Here is a 22,976-nt window from a genome sequence, read left to right as displayed (position 1 = left end):
CCTTTTAGAGATTTTAGGAAATTTTGCAGAACAAACCAAGACAGGGCTTTTGTATGGAAAAGCCACAGGAAGCTGCTTGTGTGGGACCACAAGTTGGGTAGAGTGCAGTCTCAGGAAATTAACAGGGCAGGGCAAATGGTGTTAGCCAGGTTGACAGAAACTCAGATATGGTGCCCGCCTGCCTCTGCAGTCTGGGTGGCTCGAAGGCTCAGTAAAGAAACAATGGCTTCTTTCATCACCTCAATCTGAAGAAAGCTGCCCCTCCAGCCCTTGCCCTGAAGCCAGACAATTCAGGCCCCCCTGAACCCCATAGGTCCCTGGCACCATTCATTCTAGCTGCTGCCCAGAGCTGGAGTTCAGAGTGAATAATTTCATCAGGGAGTAAGTCCATGTGTGGGCCCTTTAAGAGGAATGCCTGGAGCTCCAGCAGCCCTCCATCTCACTCAGCCGCAATCTCCACTGGTTTTCACAAACAGAAGTTGTGGGACTTCTCTCCCTGGCACTGGAGCCCTGGGCTTGGGAGCCTGGTGTGGGGCTGGGATCCCTTGGTCCTCAGAGGGGATCTTCGTGGCTGAGATATCCCTCACCATTTTTAACCACCACATGTGGATGTAGGACCAGCTGTTCTCCCTCTCTGCCCTTCCTACTAGTTTTGACAGGTCTTCTATATTTCCTTAGCAATAGCACTTCTGTTCAGCTTGACTTCAGGTCTTTCTCAATGATGGTTGTTCTGTAGTTTAGTTGTAATTTTGATGTAATCATGAGAGAAGGCAAGCACAACATTTTCCTAGTCTGCCATCATTACTGGAATGCCATATATTGAAAACTTAGCCTCCAAATGTGATGATATTAGGATGTGAGGCCTTTGAGAGGTGATTAGATCATGAGGGTGGAGGTCTCATGAGGGAGATTAGTGCCCTTATAAAAGAGACCCCACGGAGCTCATGTGAGGGCACATGAGAAGTCTGTGATTCAGAAGAGTACCCTCACCAACCATGCTGGTACCCTGACCTCAGACTTCCAGCTTCCAGAACTGTGAGAAATAAATTTTGGTTGTTTATAAGTCACCCAGTGTGTATTGCGTTATGGCAACCAGAATGAACTATAAAACAATAAGTAAAATCACATGTTGGCCATTTTAATGGGGAATAGCAAGGAAAACCACACTGAATTCTAAGTTCTCATTGAGGGAGGTTCTAAAATATAGGAAATCAGGAGACACCATGAGTAATTCACAAGGCAAAGTAGAAGCTTGGGGTCATCTCATTTTGCATCTGAACAGGAGGCCTCAGGAGTTTACCAAAGGGGAACACAGGCTACAAATTTGAAAAGAAAGTTCAGGTCATGTTCTTTGCACATAGACCTTGACAAGTTAATGTTTCCTTTGCAAGAAATGTACACATAGCAGCACCCAGTTACTGAGTTCCCAAACGACAAGCTGAATCATCCTTACACAACATAAAGTTAATCCATTTCTCTTTCTGGTCACTCACCCATGTGGCCCTGAGCATACTCATCCTCTAAACTTCCCCTGGATTAGAGCAGTAGCCCCATCTCCTTTCCTACAACGTAGGTCTTTGCAAGCACCCACTATTCTCCCAGCCACCTAGGGATCTACAGAAAACAGGCTCTCTTTGTTGGACACATCCTTCATCCACACTCAGCCACTGGTGCCTTTTTTGAGTCAGGTCTTGCGCAGGGCTCTGGGGTCCACAGATGAAGTAGTCTCTGACCTTGCCCTCAGGGGCCTTGCGACTGAGAGAGAGAGACAGACAGATAAGCACACGGAAAATTATGTTAGAATGTGATTTGTGCTATAAATGAGGGAATTCCAAAGAGAGGAGAGCTGGGGAAAGCTTTCCAAAGGAGATAAATATAAACCAATCTCTGAAGCATAAGCTGGGGTAGATGAAGTGAAGGGATATTCCGGGCACCATGAACTGAACCAGCAGAGTTGGGTTCAGCATGACTTATTCAGAGAGTATTATAAAGTTCTAGAATACAGAACCGATTTCTACCACTCTCTAACCTCAGGCCCCATTTCTCTATCTGGTCTATGAAATGGTTAATTCACAAGCCATGCAGAGTCACTTCCACCCTATTTCATTTGTTAGAAGCAAGTCACTGAGTCAGCTCATGTTCACGGGCTCAAGAAATTGCACTCCTCCTCTTGAAGGAGGAGGGAGTGTCAAAGAGTTTTTAAATTATCACAGTCCACTCAATGGCCACAAATTATTTACAGTCCTCTTACGTGCAAAATATGCATACCCTTCCAAACACTTATTCCCTTAAAAGTCCCATCCAACTACAGAATGAACTCAAAGTCCAGAATTTTTACATCTAAATTAGGTTCTGATGTGAAAGAATCTCCTTGGGTAGATTTCCTTCAGTGCACCTCATTGAGTACAGTCACCCTCAATTTGTAGACCTGTGAGTTCCAGGGACAAATTGTCTGCACTCTTGTTCTCTGCCACTCCAACACACAATAGTGGGACAAGCATAGCATGACCACTATAGATATTCTTGTTCAAAAGGGACAAGGATAGGAAGCACATGGGTGTCGTTAGGGAACTGAGTCTGATGATTCTGAAGTACAGCTGGTCAGATGTTAGAAGTTCCTTGATTGGAATTCAGATTGACTCTGGCCTCTCCATACTCTTGGTTTCAACCTTGGACTCTGTTCTGCTCTCAAGTTGTCTTTTTGTTTCCATGAAATCTAGCCCATGTTTGCATCTGTGTGCTTTCTTGGGCTGCTTCTTGCAGTAGAATTGGGGCAGAGTGGTGTTCCAGAAGTCTCTCTTCATTTTATACTATCTCTGATCCTTTCAGTTCAAGCTTCAAGCTGGCACTATTTTATCAATATAATTCTTTTAAAAACTTTGTGTGTCTTCTGTGAATCTTACCGAGGTTCACTCCTTTAGACAACTGGCATGTTTTTGAGATAAGCCTTTCTCTACCTTGGGCTTTGGCTGAATGACAACTTAGCTTCTCGGAATTCCTACTGTTTAACTGAATATTTTAAGATGCCACTTTTGATTTTTTTCGAGAACTTAACAAAGGATTTTACAGTCACATCCTTAGCTTCATCTTTAGACCATCTTTTCCTGGCATGGACCCAGATTGCATCTCTACTTGGAATTCGTTTACTAATTTTAGCATTATTTAACATTCGGAGAACCTGAGAATTTTCAAAACCAGCAAGTTTAGGTCTCTTTTTATTTAACAGTTCTTCTTAGGGCATATCTCTTGTCTCTCACATTTTAGTATATCTAGTAAAAAGAAGCCAAGAAGCACCTTTAATATTCTGCTGGGAAATTTACTTAGCCAGATTACCTAGTCCATCTGGCATGTTTTTCTACTTTCCATGTTACTGCAGGTGGCAGTGTTGCTAAACTTTCTGCTTAAACTTCTCTCCTTTCCTGCTCCTTATACCCCCTAAGACTATGGGGTCTTTTCTGATTTTCTAACATCTTTTTGGAGTGTCCAATCTGCAAGTCATTCTTTAGGTGATTCCTGCTACCGCCTCTCATTCTGCCTTCTCCATTCCAGCTTCAACGTTCTGCTCACACTACTTTCCCATTCTAGGCTCCTGACATTCAGTAATTTATCCTACAAATTTTATTGAGCACCTTTTGAACACAAGGCACTATATTAAGTGTTAGAGAATTCCTGAGACTAAAGTAGTCTTTGCCCTCGTGTTCTAGTGGGTAAGACATGTCAATCAAATAATCCCAGGAGCCATGATAAAATTATAATCAAGAGGGGTGCATGAAGGAAAATTAAAAACCCCTCTGTGGTCATATAATGAAGAATCTGCTCTAGCGCATGAAAAGGAAAAGCTTCCCTGAAGATGTCACATTTAAGTAGGAATCTCCTGAAATGTGAATGGGGTTCCCTTGGGGAAAAAAATGAATAGCCCATGGAAAGTTCATGAGTCAAGAAGGTTAATATACATGAAGGACAGCCAGGAGACCTGGAGGCTGGAGCAGAAAGAACAAAGACAGTTCCTGAGAATGGGCTAGAGGGCTCAGTAGAGATATCTCAATCTTGAGTGTTTATCCTGGCATGTGGGATAATACACATGTTCAACACACATTTAGCATCTACTATGTGCCATCACCGTGTATTAGGAATACAACAGTGAATACATCACACCAGTTTCCTACCCTCGAAGAGCTTAGAGTATAGTGGTAGAAACAGATAATAAACAAATAATGAACAAAAAAATCTCAGACATACAGTTAGTGCTGTGAAGGAAATATAACAGGGTTATGCGATAGTGGCTGACAGACTTCTTTAGACTGTGTAACCTGGAACAGCTTCTCTAAGATGTTGCATCAGATATTTGATATGAAAGCCGAAATGTGAAGACAAGAGAGGGCGTGCCTCTGTAGTATTTGATAGAGAATGTTCCTCAATGGCCAGTGTAAAAGCCCTAAGGATGGAGCAAGTTTGATGTGTTCAGGCACTGAATAAGAGGTCCAGGTGGCTGGAACTCAGAGTCAAAAGAATTAAGGCTAGGAAGACAAAGAGAAGTCCAGCCGCAAGTATGACAGGAAGGGCATTACAGGTGGAAGCAGCCACCTGAACAAAGGCTGGAAGTTGGCAGCTTTATTCTTCTCTGTATTCTTTTGTTCCCTGACTTTCCTTGGCAGGGAGAGGAACAGATAACCCTGCTTGAGATTAAGGATTGGTCAGATTAAGAGCCAGGAGAGGGGTCTGTGGTATCCAGACTAGACAGAGGGGAGCACCAGGAGAAGGGTAATTGCCTGGAAAGGAGAGATGATCTCTAGGTAGGCAGAAACCCCCGATACATACCCAGATACAAAGTTACTGCCTCTCAAAGGTTCATGGAAGTTCAAAGGGCAAGGATCTTGTTTGGCTCTGCACCGTGTCCACAGTACAGGGTAGGAACTTGGCACATTATTTTTGAGTGAGTGAGTGAGTGAAAATTACCCGGTTTGGTGAGTTTCCTCTTACTAACCCAGCCTTGCAAGTAACCTCATGACCCTTGGGCCTTTTCAAAGCCCTGTGAATTCTGGAAGGGTCTGTAGCAAGTCTTCTTTATAAACCTAAGCAGGCCTAGAGGAGGTGAGTGATGCATCCAGCCTCGGTCTCACAGTTAGTGAAAGTCCCCGCCCCCCGCCTCCCCCGCCTCCCCCCGCCCCTCCCCTGCCCCCCCGCCCCCCCCGCCCCCCCGCCCGCGCGCCCGAGTGACTTTCTATCCGCCCAGCGCCCCCGCCTTTCTCGCCTCCGCCTGGCGCCTCTCCCCTCCCCGGTTCTGGCCTTGGCCGTGGCTCCGGGGACTGGCCCGGGCGGGCCCCACCTCTCCACCGCCCATGGCCAGCCTAAGCCACCGCCAGTTTCCTGGCCAAAGCTCTCAGAGGTTCCTTCTGTCCCGTGACGCCTGCGACTCCTTCCGCACTCGGTGAGTCCCCGCGCACCCAGACCCCCTGAGGAGGGCAGGCTGTCCCAGCTTGCTATGGGGGTTCCGGAGGCTCCATGAGCTTCACTACAGGAACGTGGGTCTTGGGGTCCGGATCCGGGGTTCCGTTTGAGGCAGCGGAGCCTCCAGCCTTGCCTGAGATCTTCAGGCTAAAGGACGGCGACAGGTGGCTGGGCAGAGAGGGCAGGACGCTTAAAGGAGCCGGCACCATCCTGTGGAGTAGGTGTTACAGGCTTGGCTTACAGAAGAGAAAATTGAGGCTTGGAGAGAAAAGGGGACAAATGGAAGGTAATATGGGTGCCCCTAAGCCATCCACCCCTTTCCTAAGTCCCTTATCCCATTCTTGAGACTGGGAAAGCTCCCCCGCACGCCGCCGCATCGTTCCTGTGCAAGAGGAGCCTGGATCCTGGAGCCTCAGCAGGACCCCACAACAGGGTTCTTGGGGTTGCCCTACTCAGAGCCAAGACCCTCCCCCCACCTCGTACCTGTCCGGGATCGTCATTTGCCACCTGCCTAAGAAAGGCAAGAATCCTTAGATACCGACAGAGTATTCTCAGACTTGGGGTTAAGAGTTGTGGAGCTTGGAGTCCCTCCCCATTCCTCCTACTCTGTGACCTTGGGCAAGTTACTTAAGCTCTGAATCTTAAATTTCTTTGGCTGAAATTGGCAGGGGCAGTAAATAATAACACCTATCTTCTAAGGTTGCTTGAGAATTACATGAGATTATGCAGCATGCCTGGCCTTAGGAGACCCTCTGCGAAAACTGACTGATTATTAACCTTTGCAACAATGTTGGGAGACATGAAGCTCAGAGATGGAGGCGATTCTCCAAGGATGAACCTAGGTCTACAGCTCTGGTGGCCTCGGTAGCATGCACTGCAGCCTGTCCTCTGTGCCCAGGACCTTAAGAAAGACACGCTCTCAGGGGACCCCAGCTATGGGAGCGACAACTGTGTTGCCTGCCAGGTGCCTAGCTGAACAGGCTGATTGCAGGAAAGGAGTCAGCTTTGTGGCCTCCAAGGGGCAATTAAAGGAATGGGACATTTTGGGGCTCTGCCCCCTCCTAGAGCTACATTCCCTGGTGGATCCTAGGACTACAACCAGTGACCAGTCACCCAGAGCTGCGCTCCTGCACTTCACAGCTCCCCCTCAGACAGGGTTTGATAGCTGGGTCCTGGGGAGCCAGTCCCAGATGGGAGTTGGGGTTAGGAGGCCTGGGAAGTAAGTACAGCCTTATGGCTGCCAGGGCTGCCCCACAGCTTCCCACGCACTGCCTGTGGCAAGGACACTGAGCGGTGCCAACTCAAAAATGAGGCATAGGCTGGGAGGTTGCCAGGCTGCTCACGTGGGGCTCTGTAGTCTCTTCTTCCTGGCGCCTCCCCTTCACTGCACCTGTGGTCAAGGGCCACCGCTCCTCAACTGTAACAACAACCCCACTGGATGGCTGGCTGCCTGACTCTACCTTACTGCTTCCAAGGAGTCTGTTTTGTACCCCTTTATTTTTCGATGTGGAATACATGCCCAATGTAGGAAAAACAAACAGAAACAAACAGAAGAAAAGATAATGTCATCAAAAACAAAGCAAAAACAACTCAGACCCCCAAAACTCTATCCAGTGACTTTTAACATTTCTGTGTGAATCCTTCAGGCTTTTACCTTGCAAGTACACGAACATAGGCACTTGCATATGTGCCTTAAAAAATTATAGTGGTGTGTTTTTGTTGGGGCGTTTTGGTTTATAATTCCTGGGCATGAAGCAGATTATGTTGTCATTTCTAACTGTTGCATTGCTTACACAGAGTTAATGTGTCATTATGTTAAAATATTCATGTCTTTATTTGCTTGTTCAAACATAATTTAGAAGTAAAATTGCTGAGTCAGAAGAAAATAACTATTTTTAAGATTTTTATGTTTATTGCACCAATTTACCAATGCCTCAAATTATCCATTTATCATATACCAACATCAGTGGTACATGAGATTGTCCATTTTCCCATAGCTTAGCCAACATCGAATATTTATATTGCTTTACATATTTTCCAATTTTATAGGAGAAAAATAGTCTTCTGTTTTATTTTTCATTTTTTTATTACTTGTTTTTGTTTGTCTATTAGCAATTTTATTTTGTTAAATTGCTACAGAGACATCTAAATTCTTCATGTATGAAAGTTTATTACATGCTTTCTTTTACATTTCTCTTTTAGTATCAGGCTTGTATAGTGCAATATTTACCAGTATTTTCTAATACTTTAATGTTTTCTTATATTTAATATTTTAAATATTTATTTTTAACACAGTTGAACTATATGTTGTAGTAAGGAATAAGCTATAGAGCTCGATTTTATTTATTTATTTATTTGTCTAATTAATTAATAGATTTTTTTAGAACAGTTTTGAGTTTACAGAGAAACTGAGCAGAGAGTACAGAGAGTTATCATACACTCCCTCCGCCATGCCCCCCACCCCATTATTAACATCTTCCATTAGCATTAGTCTGGTACATTTGTTATACTTGGTAAGCCAATATTGATACATTATATTATCTAAAATCCACAGTTCACATTAGGATTCACTCTTGGATTTTAACAAATGTACTATGATCTGCATCTGCCATTACAGTAGATAATGGTTTATTTACTGTAAAAAAAAAAATCTCTGTGCTCGACCTGTTCATTCCTCCCTTTCCTCTAAAATCCTTGGCAACCACAGATCTTTTACTGTCTCCCTGGTTTTTCTATTTTGAGACTGTCATATAGTTGGAATCATACAGTAGATAACTTTTTAATATTAGCTTTTTTCACTAAGCAACATGCATTTAAGCCTTCTCTATGTCTCTTTGTGGCTTGATCATTTTTTTTTTTTTTTTGGCACCGAATAACATACCATTGTCTGGATGGTTTATTTATCCATTCACACACTGAAGGACATCTTGGTTGCTTCCAAGTTTTATTAACTATGAACAAATCTGCCATAAATTTGCATGTGCAGGTTTTTGTGTGGACATAAATTTTCAACTCAGTTAAGTTAATACCAAAGACTGATTGCTGGATTATATGGAAAGAGTATGTTTAGGTTTGTAAGAAATTGCCAAGCTATTTTCCAAAGTTGCTCTACCATTTTGTATTCCCACTAGCAATGAATGAGAGTTCCTGTTGCTCCACATCCTTATCAGTACTTGGTGTTGTCAATATTTTGGATTTTCGTCATTCAATAAGTAGTTCATCATTGTTTTAATTTGCAATCCCCCATGACATATGATGTTGAGCATCTTTTCTTATGCTTTTTTGCCATCTGTGTATCTTCTTGGTGATAGGTCTGTTCAAGTCTTTCCCCCATTTTTTAATTGGGTAGTTTGTTTTCTTATTGTTGAGTTTTAAGGATTCTTTGTATATTTTGAATACCATTTGCTTTTTCAGATATGTGTTTTGCAAAGAGCGTTTCCCAATCATTGGTTTCTTTTCATTCTCTTAACAGTGTCTTCTACAGAGCAGAAGTTTTAAATTTTTTAAAACTTTATTATTTGTTGATGGTTACTTACAATTGTAGTATATATTCTGCATGCCTGTATATCTATCTGTCTCTCTTTCTCTATCTTTCTATCTCATCTTTAAGCTTTGCCATGATAATCATTCTTATCTGAAGAGTATATGATTTATGGTTGCACTATAATGTAAGCAAGAATTTTTTAATTGCAGAGATAGAATGATTCATTTTATATTTATATTCATTTTATATTGGATTCTTTTAGATAAAGCAGTTCACATTGTGCACTTTTTTTTTCTTTTGATTTGGGGTAATCATCAATGCGCGATTCTTTTAGAAAGGGTAAAAATGTAAAACTTGAGTTGAACATTCTCCAAGGGAATATATTTGATAGACTTATTTTATTATAATGTTTTAATTAATAACTTTTTACTAATCATATTGAAACAAACATTTTAAAAGCTTGATTATGTTTCTGAGGTTTGCAATTTTTAAATTCATTTCATCACTGAGCTATTATTTTCTTCCCTTGTTATTGCAAAATCATGTGTTCATATTTTAAAGAAAATATATCTCCAAATCTTAATAACTGAACACAACTGTTTAAAAAACATTCTTTTTTAGTCTTTGCTTTGTGAGTATACTTATATGGCTTTGTATTCCCTTTGGATTTTGATTGGGATTGTGTTGAATCTATAGATCAGTTTGGACAGAACTGGTGTCTTGACAATGTTGAGTTTTCCCATCCATGTGTATGGGATACCTCTTCATTTATTTAGGTTTTATTTTATTCTTTTTATTATTTTAATGACCAAGGATCAGTAGTAATGCCACTTCTTTCATTTTTGATATTAGTAATTTGTGTCTTCTCTGTTTTTTTTCTTAGTTAGTCTGGCTAGAGGCTTGTCAATTTTATTCATGTTTCAAGAGAAACTTCTTTTAGTTTTGTTATTTTTTTCTATTGATTTACAGTTTTTGATTTCTTGATTTTTGCACTAGTTTTTGTTATTTCTTTTTCTCTGTTTACTTTTGATTTGATTTTCTCTTGTTTTTCTAGTTTCCTAAGGCAAAAGGTTATTTTATTGATTTTAAATATTTTTCTTTATCAATATATGCATTTAATATTATAAATTCCCTCTACACACTGCTTTAGCTGCATCCCACAAATTTTGTTAAGTTATATTTTCATTTTCATTTTGTTCAAACTATTTAAAAATTTCTCTTGAGACTTCTTTGACCCACGTATTGTTGTTATTGGTTTCTAGTAATTCCAGTGTGGTCTAAGATCATACTTTGTATGATTTCTATTCTTTGAAATCTGATAGAGTGTGTTTTATTATTTATTCTGGTGACTATTCCATGTGAATTTGAGATGAATGTATATTCTGCTGTTGTTGGATGTAGTATTCTGTAAACGTCAATTAGATATAGCTAACTGATGGTGCTGTTCAGTTCACCTATGTCCTGACCGATTTCCTACTTGTTGGATCTCTCAGCAGGGATTGATAGAGGGGTTTAAGTCTCCAGTTATGCTAGTGGATTTGTCTGTTTCACCTTGCAATTCTATCAGTTTTTGCTTCACATATTTTCATTCTCTGTTGTTAGGTATATCCACATGAAGGATTGTTATATCTTCTCAGAGAACCGAACCCTTTACGATTATGTATTATCTCTTTTGATCCCTAATAACTTTCCTTGCTCCAAAGTATTTTTTTTGAAGTTAATAGAGTTACATATTTCTTTTTGATGAGTGATATGAGGATATATCTTTCTCCATCTCTTTACTTTTAATATATCTGTGTTTTTATATTTAAAATGGGTTTCTTATAGACAACATATAGTTGGGTTTTGATTTGTTATCCGCTGTGATAGTCTTTGTGTTTTAATTGGTGTATTTAGACCATTGATGTTCAAAGTGATTATCAATATAGTTGGATTAATATCAAACATATTTATTATTGTTTTCTACCTATTGCCTTTGTTTTTGTTTTTTTATTTTATATTTTTCTTTTTGGTCTGTTATTCATTTTCTGACTTCTCTGATTTTAACTGAATATTTTATATAATTCAATTTTTTTCTCTCTTAGCATACAAATTTTACTCTTTTTTTTTTTTTTGCTTTTCTAAAGTGGTTGCTCTGAAGTTTGTAATATACATTTATGATTAATCTAAGTCCACTTTCAAATAACACTATATTGTATTATGGGTAGTACAATTACCTTGTAACAGAGTATTCCTGATTTCTCCCTCTCATACTTTATTATCACTACTGTCATTTCAATTATCCACAAGCTATAGTCACTGAATATATTGCTGCTATAATTATTTTGAACAAATTGTTATCTGTCAGATCAGTTAAGAATAATAAAAAAAATTTTTACCTTTATTTATTTCCTCTCTAATGTTGTTCATGTCTATGTGTAAGTCCAAGTTTCTAAATTTTAACCCTCACTCTTTTTTTGAACAACTTCTTTTAAGATATCTTGTAACTCAGGTTTATTGATGACAAATTCCTTTAATTTTTTTGTCTGAGAAAGTCTTCATTTCCTCTTCACTTTTGAAGGATAATTTTGCTGGATATAGATTAGAATCAGTTCTAGGTTGATGAGATTTTCTTTCAATACTTTAAACATTTCGTTCCACTCTCTATTTACATGCTTGATTTCTGAAGATAATCCTTATTCTTGTCCATTTGTAAGTAAGGTTCTCTCCACCCTTGCTGGCTTCTTTCAAGATTTTTCTCTTTGTCTTTTATTTTCTGAAGCTTAAATATGATATATTTGTGCAGCTTTTTTCTTTGGCAGGGGAGGTATTTATCCTCATTGGTTTTCTCTGAGCCTCCTGGATCTGTTTTGATTTCTGTCTTGAATTTTGGAAAAAATCTCAGTTATTACTACTTCGTATATTCTTCTCTTTCTTTCTATCATTCTTCTCCTCTATGAGATGTGATTCTCTGTATCCACTTAACTGTCTCTCCAATTTGGGGAGCAGCAATTTGCCCTGTGACCTCAATTCTCTGATGGATTTAAGAGGAATTGTTGATGTTCTGTTTGCTCAGCTTTTTTCTTGTTGTGAGGACAGGAGTGATGATTTCCAAATACCTTACATGCCAGACTGGAAACTAGAAGTCCTGTCTATTTTCTAATTTTTTTGAAGTTGCTAGTTATTTTCCAAAATACTGAATAAATCATCCTTCTCTCACTGATTTGAAATGCCAAGTTAATTACATGAAATGTCCCTTTTTCTTACCCTCTTATTCCCTTTTTATATGTGTATGAACACACATATTCATTACATGTGGTTAGGAAAATTTCCAAACTTTCTTATGTTCATAAAAATAAAATTTCTAAATAATACATTAGCTAATTAAATCTATAGTGTCTTAAAATAACTTGTTATTAAGTATCTTTGAAATCAAATTAACCATCTTTTCTGACTACATGGTATGAAATTGGAAATTGACTACAAAAAAAAACCCCAGAAAAATCACAAATATGTGAATATTAAACAACATGCTACTGAACAACTATTGGGTCAATGAAGTAATTAAAGAAGAAATATAAAAATGCAGACAAATGAAAATGAAAATATGACCTAACAAAATCTATGGGATGAAAAAAAGTTGTACTAAGAGAGTTTATAACAACACAGGCTTACTTCAAGAAAAAAGAAAAATCTCAAATAAACAATCTAACTTTATACCCAAAGGAACTAGATAAAGAAGAACAACAAAGCCCAAAGTCAATAGAAGGAAGGAAATAATAAATAATCAGAGCAGAAATAAATGGAATAGAAATTTAAAAGACAATAGAAAAGACCAATGAAACTAAGAGTTGGATTTTTGAAAAGATAACAAAATTGACAAACCTTTAACTAGGCTCATTAAGAAAAAAGAGAGAGAAGGCTCAATAACCAAAATCAGAAACAAAAGAGAAGTTGCAACAGGTACTACAGAAATACAAAGCATCCTAAAAGACTATTATAAACAGCAATACTCTAACAAATTAGAAAAGCTAGAGAAAATGGATAAATTCTTAGAATCATATAACCTTCCCAGACTGAACCATGAAGAAATAGAAACTCTGAAGAGACTGATCTCTAGTAAGGATATTGAAACAGTAATCAAAAAACTCCCAAAAAACAAAAGTCCAGGATCAGACAGCTTCACTGGTTAATTCTACCAAATATTCAAAGAAGATTTAATAACAATCCTTCTCAAACTCTTCCAAAAAATTGAAGAGGGAGGGAAGACTGCCAAACTAATTTTATGAGGCCAACATTACCCTGGTGCCAAAATCAGACAAGGACAACACACAAAAAAGAAAATTACAGATTAATATTCCTGATGAACATAGATGTAAAAAATTATCAACAAAATATTTGCAAACTGAATACAATACATTAAAAGGATCATACACCATGATCACGTGGGATTTATTCCAGGGATGCAAGGATTGCTCAACATCTGCAAATCAATCAATGCGATTCACTACATTAATAAAATAAAGGCTAAAAACCATATGATTAATGGTCATCTTAATAGATGCCAAAAAGCATTTGACAAAATTGAATATCCATTTATGATTTAAAAAAAAAACTCGCAATAAAATGGGCATAGAAACAGTTTCTCTACAAATAAAGACCACATATGACAAACCCATAACTAATATCATACTCAACTGAAAGCTTTTCTTCCAAGATCAGGAACAAGATAAGGATGCCCACTCTTGCCACTGTCAGTCAGTGTAGTATTGAAATTCCTAGCTAGGGCAATCAGACAATAAAAAAAAATAAAAGGCATCCAAATTGGAAAGGAGGAAGTAAAGCCGAGACTATCTGTGGATGGTATGATTTTATATGTGGAAAATTTTAAAGACTCCACTAAAAAACCATTAGAAACAATAAACAAATACAGTTAAGTTGCAGGGTACAAAATCAACATACAAAAATCTGTTGCATTTCTATATACTAACAATGAAAAAATCATAAAGAGAAATTAAGAAAAGAACCCCATTTACAATCACAACAAAAAAAAATGAAATACTTAGGAAGAAGTTTAACCAAAGAGGTGGAAGACTTGCATACTGAAAACTATAAGAAATTGTTGAAAGAAATTAAAGAAGACACAAAAAATTGGAAAGATATTCCATGCTCATGGTTTGGAAGAATTAATATTGTTTAAATGTCCATATTATTAAAACAACCTACAGATACAATGCAATCCCAATCAAAATCTCAATAACATTTTTCACAGAAATAGAATAAAAACTTCTAAAATTTGTATGGAACTACGAAAGACCCCAAAATAACCAAAACCATCTTGAGAAAAAAGAACGAAACCAAAGGTATCACACTTCCTGATTTCGACCTACATTACAAAGCTATATTAACCAAAACAGTATGGTATTGGCAGAAAAACAGATAGATAACTGAGACAGAATAAATAAACACAGAAATGGAACAGAATTGAAAGTCCAGAAATAAACTCACACATATATGAACAACTAATTTACAACAAAGAAGCCAAAAACAGAGGAGAAAGGAAAGTCTCTTCAATAAATGGTTTTAGGAAAACTGGACAGACACATGCAAAAGGATGAAACTAGACCACTATTGTACACCATACACAAAAATTAACTCTAAATGAATTAAAGACTTGACCATAGGGCCTAAAACCATAAAATAGAAAATATAAGCAGAAGCTCCTTGACATCAGTCTTAGCAATATTTCTGTGAATTAATTCAACTCCAACAGCAAGGGAAACAAAAGCAAAAACAAACAAATGGGAAAAGATATTTGTGAATCATACCTCTGATAAGGGGTTAATATTTAAAAACTCATACAACTCAACAACAGGCATATGAAAAGATATTCGGCATCATTAATTATTAGGAAAATTCATATCAAAACCACAATGAGCTATTATCTCACTCCTGTTAACATGGCTATCATCAAAAAGACAAGAAACAAAAAGTGTTGGAAAGGATGTAGAGAAAAGGGGACCCTTGCACACTGTTGGTGGGAATGCAAGTTAGTACAGCTACTATGAAAAACGCATATATAAAAAAGTTGCATCTTGAAGTTATTATGCTAACTGGAATAAGTAGACAAAAAATACAGTGTATGATTTCATTCATGTGGAGTATAAAGAACATAAACAAAAGAAATGAACAAACAAAAACAAAAACTCACAGAGGCAGGCAACAGATCGGTGGATACCAGAGGGGAAGAGTGGTGGAAAGAGGACAAAAATGGTAAAGAAAGTCAATTGTATGGTGATTGATGGTAACTAGACTTTTGGTGGTGAGCACAATGAAGTATATATAGATGTTGAGTTATAACGTTGCACCTCTTAAACATATAGTGATATAAAGCAATGTTACCTCAATAAAAAATTAAAGCTTTATTTTTAAGCAATTTTAAGCAAAATTAAGGGGCAAGTACAGAGACTTCCCATATATCCTCTCCCACAACACATGCATTGCTTCCCCCATTATCAACATCCCCCACTAGAGTGGTACATTTGTTGCAGTTAATGAACACACATTGACACAATAGTCTCACCCTAGATATTGTACATTCTCTGGGTTTGGATAAATGTATTATGACATGTATTCATTTTTATAATATCATAGAGTATTTTATTTTCAGTGCCTTAAAAATCCTGTGCTCCGCCTATTCATCCCTTCTCCTCCTTCAATCCCTGATAATCACCGATGTTTTTACTATCTCTATTGTTTTGCCTTTTCCAGCGTGTCATATAGTTAGAATTCTATTGTAAGTAGCCTTTTCGGATCAGCTTCTTTCACTTAATAATATGCACTTAAGTTTCCTCCATGTCTTTTCGTAGCCTGATAGCTCATTTCTTGTTAGTGCTGAATAGTATTCCATTGTCTGGATGGACCATAGTTTATCTATCTATTCACTTACTGAATGACATCTTGGTTGATTCCAAGTTTTGGTAATTATGAATAAAGCAGCTATAAACATCTGTGTGCAGGTTTTTGTGTGCATGTAAGTTTTTAATTCCTTTGGCTAAATACCAAGAAACACGATTACTGGATTATATATTACAAATATGTTTAGTTTTGTAACTACTAGACTGACTTTCAAAGTGACTGTTTCATTTTGCATTCCCACCAGCAATGATTGAGAGTTCCTATTGCTCCACATCCTCACCAGCATTTGACGTTGTCAGTGATCCAGATTTGGGCCATTCTAGTAGATGGGTAGTGGTATCCCATTGTTGTTTTAATTTGCATTTCCCTGATGACATATGATGTGGAGCGTATTTTCATATGCTTATTTGCCATCTATATATCTTTTTTGATAATGTGCCTGTTAAGGTCTTTGGCTCATTTTTTAACCAGGTTTTTTATTTCTTATTGAGTTTTAAGAGTTCTTTGTATATTTTGGATACCAGTCCTTTACCAGATATGTCTTTTATAAATATTTTCTCCCAGTCTGTGGCTTTTCTTCTCATTCTCTTGACAATGCTTTTTGCAGAACAGAAGTTTTTGATGTCAATGATGTCTAACATCAATTTTCTCTTTTATGAATCATCCCTTTTGTATCTAAAAAAATCACTGCATACCCAAGGTCATCTAGGTTTTCTCCTGTGTTATCTTCTAGTTTTCTAGTTTTATGCTTTACATTTAGGTCTGTGATGGGTTTTGAGTTAATGTTTGTGAAAGGTATAAAGTCTAGATTCATTTTTTTTCATGTAGACGTTCAGTTGTTCCAACACCCTTTTTTGAAAAAAAACTATCTTTGCTCCTTTGTATAGAATTTGCTTCTTTGACATACCAAAAAGATTTTAGAAGACAAAGAGAACATTTTCATGAACTTGGAGTGGGCAAAAATTTCTTAAATAGGATACAAAAATAACTAACCATGAAGGAATTTTTTTATAAAATATACTATTTTAAATTTAGGATCTCTATTCATCAAAACACACCATAAGAGAGTGAAAAAGCAAGGCACAGAATTGGAGAAGGTATTTTCATATATATATATTTATGTGTGTGTGTGTGTGTATATCTATATATATATTTTTTTTTCCCCCCCACAGAGGCAAACGTCATCTGTGCTTTATTGTGAGGCATAGGCCCCTCCTGGAGCCTGTGTCTTAGCGGTCCTGGGTGGATCCTGGGGCCAGCCCCTGCCCCAACACCCGATATCCAAGCCCTGCCCAGCTTCCAGCCCAGTGCAGGGTGGGTGTGCTGCGGGGAAGATCAGAACTCCTGTCCATGAAGCCCAGGCAAAGCTCGGTCCTGGGACCTCTGGCTCCTAGGAGGGAGGTAGGGCAGGCCAGGTGGGGTGGGATGGGAAAGCCTCCCAGTCCTCTGGGGCCTGGCCTAGCACAACACACAAAGGACTCGTAGTCTAGACTATTTTTTTTTTTAAAAAAACTTCTTGCAAATTGTAAAGAAAAGATCATCCATTGAAAATAATAAACAAAAAAGACTCAAAGAGTCAATATCCACAAAAAGATATACAAATGGCCAATATACATAGAAAAAGGTGTTCAACTTCATTAGTCATCAGGGAATTACAAATTAAAACCTCGATGATTTAGCAAAATATCTGAAACGAAAAGGCAGAAGGCCATGATGCAGAGCACATAGAAATGGTAATTGGTACGATCACTTGGGAAAACTGGCAGAATCTGCTAAGGCTGAACATTTTCATAGCTGTGACCCAGGAATTCCACTACTAGGTACATACCCTACAGAAATGTGTACTTATATACAGTAAGAACCATGCCCCAGAATCTTTATAGCATCCATACTGGTAATAGCCTCAAACTGGAAACTTCCTAAATTCCAGTCAACAACAGAGTGGATAAATAAATGTTTTGTTTTGTTTTGTTTTTCACATAATGAAATACTATGCAGCAACGAGAATGATCATAGTACAATATAGATAATGTTGAGGGGGGAAATCCACAAAATGTTACAATGAATGATTGCGTTTTTGTAAATGGAATATATATATTTTAAAAACAGGCAAAACATTAAAAGTCCAGTTACTCTTAATGGAGTATAGTTACCGGAATAGGCTCAGGGGGGGCTTCTGAAGTAATTCTTTATCTGATTGCTGATTATAAAGGTGTGTTCAGTTGGTAAAAAATTATTGAGCTACATACCTATGATTTGTACATTTTTCTGTATGTATAAGGCATGTAACTTCAACAAAATTTTACAAAAAAATATGTATATTTTTGTAAATGGACAATTCAAAGAAATGTATCAGGCAAATAGGTTTTACAGATGTGAGCATGGTGGAGGAATGAGCAAACGTTGGAGAAACTTGCATGATCTAGCCACACATCATTCTACATATCTTTTCTCTTCTCAGCCAGCCCAGTGGCACCCCGCTCCCCCGCCCCCCGACTCCCAATTCCCACCCCTACCTTCAGTCCTCAGGGCCTGTCCATCAAACATCCTTTTCTATAAGGCTGAGGTAGATAGGCCCTCCGGACCAGGCCCCCTTGCTGCTTTCTGGCTCAGGGGAATATACCTCACTTGTAGGCTGAAAGCCATGTGAGGCAAGTGAAATCTTTCTTATTGACAAATGAGGAAACTGAGGCTTGATGTGACTTGACCGAGGTCATAGACTGGTTAGTTAAAGAAATATACTCAAATACACCTAGAAAACTTGACATCCAGCGTTCCATGCCAATTTGGAGGGTTTCAAGGAGAAACCTCTAATTCTACAGTCTCCGTGTGACTCACCTACAATGGCATCTAAAATCCCTCCTTTGTGGAACCTTTTCCTCTGGTCCTTTCACGATGGCAGCCTCTTTGCAGTTGCCTGCCACTAGGGAGCCCCAGAAGGGAGCTGAGAGGGTGGGGCAGGGGCAGGCAGGCAAGGCACTATACAGCTGCCCAACTTGGATCAGGGCCAGTGTCCTTGAGGCCATCGAGCCCTGCCTAATGCTACAACCTTATTCCTTCCCCAGGTCCTTCTGACCTAGCCTTGCTGCCATGAAGATTGCAGTGATTGGACAGAGCCTGTTTGGCCAGGAAGTTTATTGCCACTTGAAGAAGGAGGGTCATGAGATCGTAGGGGTGTTCACTGTCCCAGACAAGAATGGAAAGGCGGATCCCCTTGGTGAGTGGGTAGTCTAGGAACAGGGAGAGGGTATGTCTAGGAATGTGGGTAGCAATGGATGGGAGAAGAAGCCTGCAGGATCAAGTTGTGGGGCTGTGGATATTCCTGACCAAAGGCAATCATACATGGTTCACTCTGAATCCTGCTCAGGTACTAATTGGCTGCCTGGCTTTTCTGAAAGTGGAGAGCTCCTTCTCAACTGATCATGGAGTAGAGTTTACATCCTGGAAAAGGGCCATGGAAAAGCTTAGCCTATACCCAGGGCCCTATTATCTGACAACTCCAAGTTTCTCTGATCCTAGCATCCAGGCCTTGAAAGGGATGCCAAGCAGTATTCACTGTGTCCCCACCAGTGAGAGGACCTGGTACACAAAGTGCTGGGCCCCAGCCTGGGAGTTTCTGTCCAGAGTAATGGAATGGGGTCTGAGAATTTATATTTCTAACAAGTTCCCAGGCAATGCTGATGCCTCTGGCTCTAGGAGAAGCACAATTTGAGAATCATTGGCTGAGCTGAGAACTTCAGCATCATGGTAGAATGTGGAGACCCTCCTGATGGACACAGACTATGGGGCCAGGCTTAGAAAAGAGGCCTTATGGTAGACATAAGGCCTTTGTTCATAAGGAGTTGTGAGTCTCCCCAGACGTCAATGCAGGCTGACCTTGGACTCAGCTTTAGCACCACCGTGATGCCAGCCAGGCCTCAGTCTTAGATCTGAGTCCAGTGTGACCAATGACATAGCCTGAGCCCAGCCCTCAGCCACCAAGTGACCGCTGATACCAGCATCTGAGCTTGGACCTGCACCTAGCCTGGTTGGGGCTGCTACTTGAACTTACCTCAGACGTTTTGCAGAAGTATTCCCTTGGTCACAGTGGCAACAGCTTTTGCAAGCATAGTCCAGTCTGCTCACACTGATCTAACTCTCTCTCAACACCCCTGGATACCAAGCTACAAAGGCAGAGGGGGCTAGAGGGTGGGTTGGGTCCAGTCAGGGGCCAGACACTGGGTGTGCTAACAGAGAGCCAAGTACAAAGAAGTGTCTGGTAGGTTCTAAAGTGGGGCAAGCAAAAGAGAACTTGAAGGAACCAGGGTAGTGACTGCAGGAGGCAGCTGCCACCTCTAAGGCTGGGGAAGTTGAGGGCAAAAAGCTATACCTTCTAAAACTTTGTAGTTTGGAAGCCTGTAATTCAGACCTGTGAGGAGAGCATGCTTACCAAGGGTGCTGGTAACAGAGCAGAAGAAGGAATGTGAAGGCTGGAACCTAGACCTTGGAGTGCAAACACCAGTGGAAGGGGGTTTTATGCACTGAAGCTATTTCTGCAGATATTGGGAAAACTGCAGACTGACTCAACTATTGCTCTGGAGTGAAGAAGTGAGGCTGGGGTATATTCACAGAACAGCAGCTCACAGAAATAAGCAAGCCCCTTCTCCACTCTTCTCTTCCTTCTCCCCCTCCAGCCTGTCAGTGTCCCTCCAGCACTCCTCATTGGCAGGGCTTATGCAGTTTGCAGGGTCTTAAACCCCATCCCAGAGAGAGAAGGGTGGAGAAATAGTAACTTGGTGATGGGTATGGTGAGGCTATGGGAGTGGAAGAGGGCAAGAGGTCAGCCACTGGGGGTCAGGCAGGAATCTGGGAGAGGGAGGCACTTGGACATCTTGGTGGTCAGCAGAAGTCAGTGCAGACAAAGCAGTTCCTGAAACTTCACCCTTGGCTAGTGCTGTCCCCTCTGTGCTCCCCAGTGGAGCCTGGCTAGGCAGTAGGAAGGGTGTAAAGGACAGGCCTGGAGAGAAGGTGCAGGAGTCACTTGGCTGGGAAGGCAGAGGTGGCCGTATGTGGGTGGGTGCAAGGAAAGGATGGTTTCTCACTCCTTGTCCCACAGGCCTGGAGGCTGAGAAGGATGGAGTGCCAGTGTTCAAGTTCACCCGCTGGAGGGAAAGAGGGCAGGCTCTGCCTGATGTGGTGGCAAAATACCAGGCTTTGGGTGCTGAGCTCAACGTCCTGCCCTACTGTAGCCAGTTTATCCCTATGGAGGTCATCAGTGCCCCCCACCATGGTTCTATCATCTATCATCCGAGTCTGCTCCCCCGGCACCGAGGGGCCACGGCCATCAACTGGTAAGATGGCAGAAACACCCCCATCTGCCTGAATCATTGTCCTCCCTTAGCCTGGATCTTTTCTTTGGAACCACGGAACAGGCATCACGCACGTACCTGTCCTGTGTGGCCAGATGACATCCACACACCAGATTAGTGAAGCGTTATTAGTCAGCAAGAATGTTCAAGAGAACTGGGGATAGGCATCACTAAGCACTCTGCAGTCCCACGGTAAATTGCAAAGTGAGCAGTTGGTGTTCGCATCTTATGGTGGGGGTCTTGGGGACAGAGTAGGTTAAAGGGCTCACCTGAGGCCTCACCCAGGAAGCCACCAGTGCCACCAACCCAGGTGATGTCCCCAGAAACCTACTCTAACCTCCAACCACAGCCATACTTCTGGTAGCACCTAGGAAAGAGATAATGATGGATTATGAGAAGTACTAAGAAGACAATAAATGGAGTGATATGTCTGGTGGGTGGGGCAGTTTAGACGAATCGTCAGGGTGGGGAGACATCTGCGCTGGGAAAAGATGGATTGCAGTCAGACTGGGCTGGGTGGAATTCAGACTCCCAGATCTCTGGCCAATGTCTCTTCACTTCTCTGGGCCTCAGTTTCCTTATCTGTAAAAGGGGCATGCAATGTCTGTTACAGCAGTTGGGAAGATTAAGTTACGTGAGGCATATAGGGATTTTACCACAAAGCCTGGCACATGGTTGGTGTCAATAATTAACATTTTCCTTCTCCATCCCACTCTTGACAGAGTGGGAATCAATCCTCCCAAGGGATGAGAGGGATAAAAGGGTGTGCTGGAGGATAGTGGGGGCCTTGAGGGCTGTCCCCAGGACATCCTTCTCTGTGGTCCTTCCTGCTAGACTCGGAGTTTCTTTTTTACTCTCTAGGACCCTCATCCATGGAGATAAAAAGGGGGGGTTCACCATCTTCTGGGCTGATGATGGCCTGGACACTGGGGACCTTCTGCTCCAGAAGGAGTGTGAGATCCTTCCAGATGACACCGTGAGCACTTTGTATAACCGCTTCCTCTTCCCCGAAGGCATCAAAGGAATGGTAAGCATTAGGAGCTGGCCATGCCACGTGTGCCTGCAGAGATTCTCCATCTCAGACACCCTCTCTAGGCCAGCCTGCTGCTCAGAGCTGGCCGGAAATCTGTTCCCATAATTCCAGGATTCTGGAGGGAGAGAACTCTCATTTCAGGGTTTCAAAGAGGCAGAATTAGGACATGTAATGAATGTATTAGGCAGAACTCTTGTTTACAATGACCAAACACAACTCAAAAAGCTTTAGTGAAAAAGAGGACATTTTTGGCTCATTTAATAGCGAAGACTAAAGGCGAGGGTGGTGTCAAGCATGGCTTAATTCAGAGGCTTAAACCGTATCACTAGGATTCTATTTCTCTCTTCTTCTTCTTCGTGATTCTACTTTTCTGTTTGTTTAGTTTCATTCTCAGGTTCCTGCCTTCAAATACGAGGAAAGATAGTCACTGGTAGCTCAAGTCCTGTACCTCTAGATTCCAGAAGAAGAGAAATCCTCTTTCTCCTAGACTCTATTAACCCATTTCCCATTTCCCCCAAGAATACTCACCTGCAGCATTTGCGGCTTCAGCATTTACCCAAGATAACTCGTGGATTATAGTCCTAACTTCGCTCCCAAAGTTTGTCAGGAAATATCTTGCTTTTATTATTACTTTCGCATCACTCTAGTATATTGATAACTTTTGGAAACGAATGACATCATTCTTATTTATTACATTCTCTTTTTAGTAGTGGTATCTCCATTTACAAAATATAGTAATTCTTGAGCACTGAAAATGCAAATCCTA

The 22,976-nt window shown here is 40.3% G+C and overlaps 1 protein-coding gene across 2 annotated transcripts in view; it reads left to right on the top strand.

The window, feature by feature from the left end:
• The first annotated feature begins 5,248 nt into the window (after positions 1–5,248).
• The window catches only part of ALDH1L1 (aldehyde dehydrogenase 1 family member L1), a 72,175-nt gene continuing 54,447 nt past the window's right edge, over positions 5,249–22,976 (top strand). The window contains exons 1-4 of one of the 2 annotated variants that reach the window (XM_039843585.1): positions 5,249–5,428; positions 18,895–19,046; positions 20,925–21,159; positions 22,039–22,204. In XM_039843585.1, coding sequence (XP_039699519.1) covers positions 18,920–19,046; positions 20,925–21,159; positions 22,039–22,204 — 528 coding nt within the window. In that variant the 5' untranslated portion in view covers positions 5,249–5,428; positions 18,895–18,919. Of the gene's footprint in view, positions 5,429–5,475; positions 5,735–18,894; positions 19,047–20,924; positions 21,160–22,038; positions 22,205–22,976 lie in introns of those variants that run through there. The other variant, XM_039843586.1, reaches the window with a different exon arrangement.

Source organism: Pteropus medius, unplaced genomic scaffold (assembly GCF_902729225.1).
Source record: "Pteropus medius unplaced genomic scaffold, Ma_sr-lr_union100, whole genome shotgun sequence".
NCBI lineage: Eukaryota > Metazoa > Chordata > Mammalia > Chiroptera > Pteropodidae > Pteropus > Pteropus medius.
Note: the sequence above shows the minus strand (reverse complement) of the source record. Positions and strands in the feature narration are given on the sequence as shown.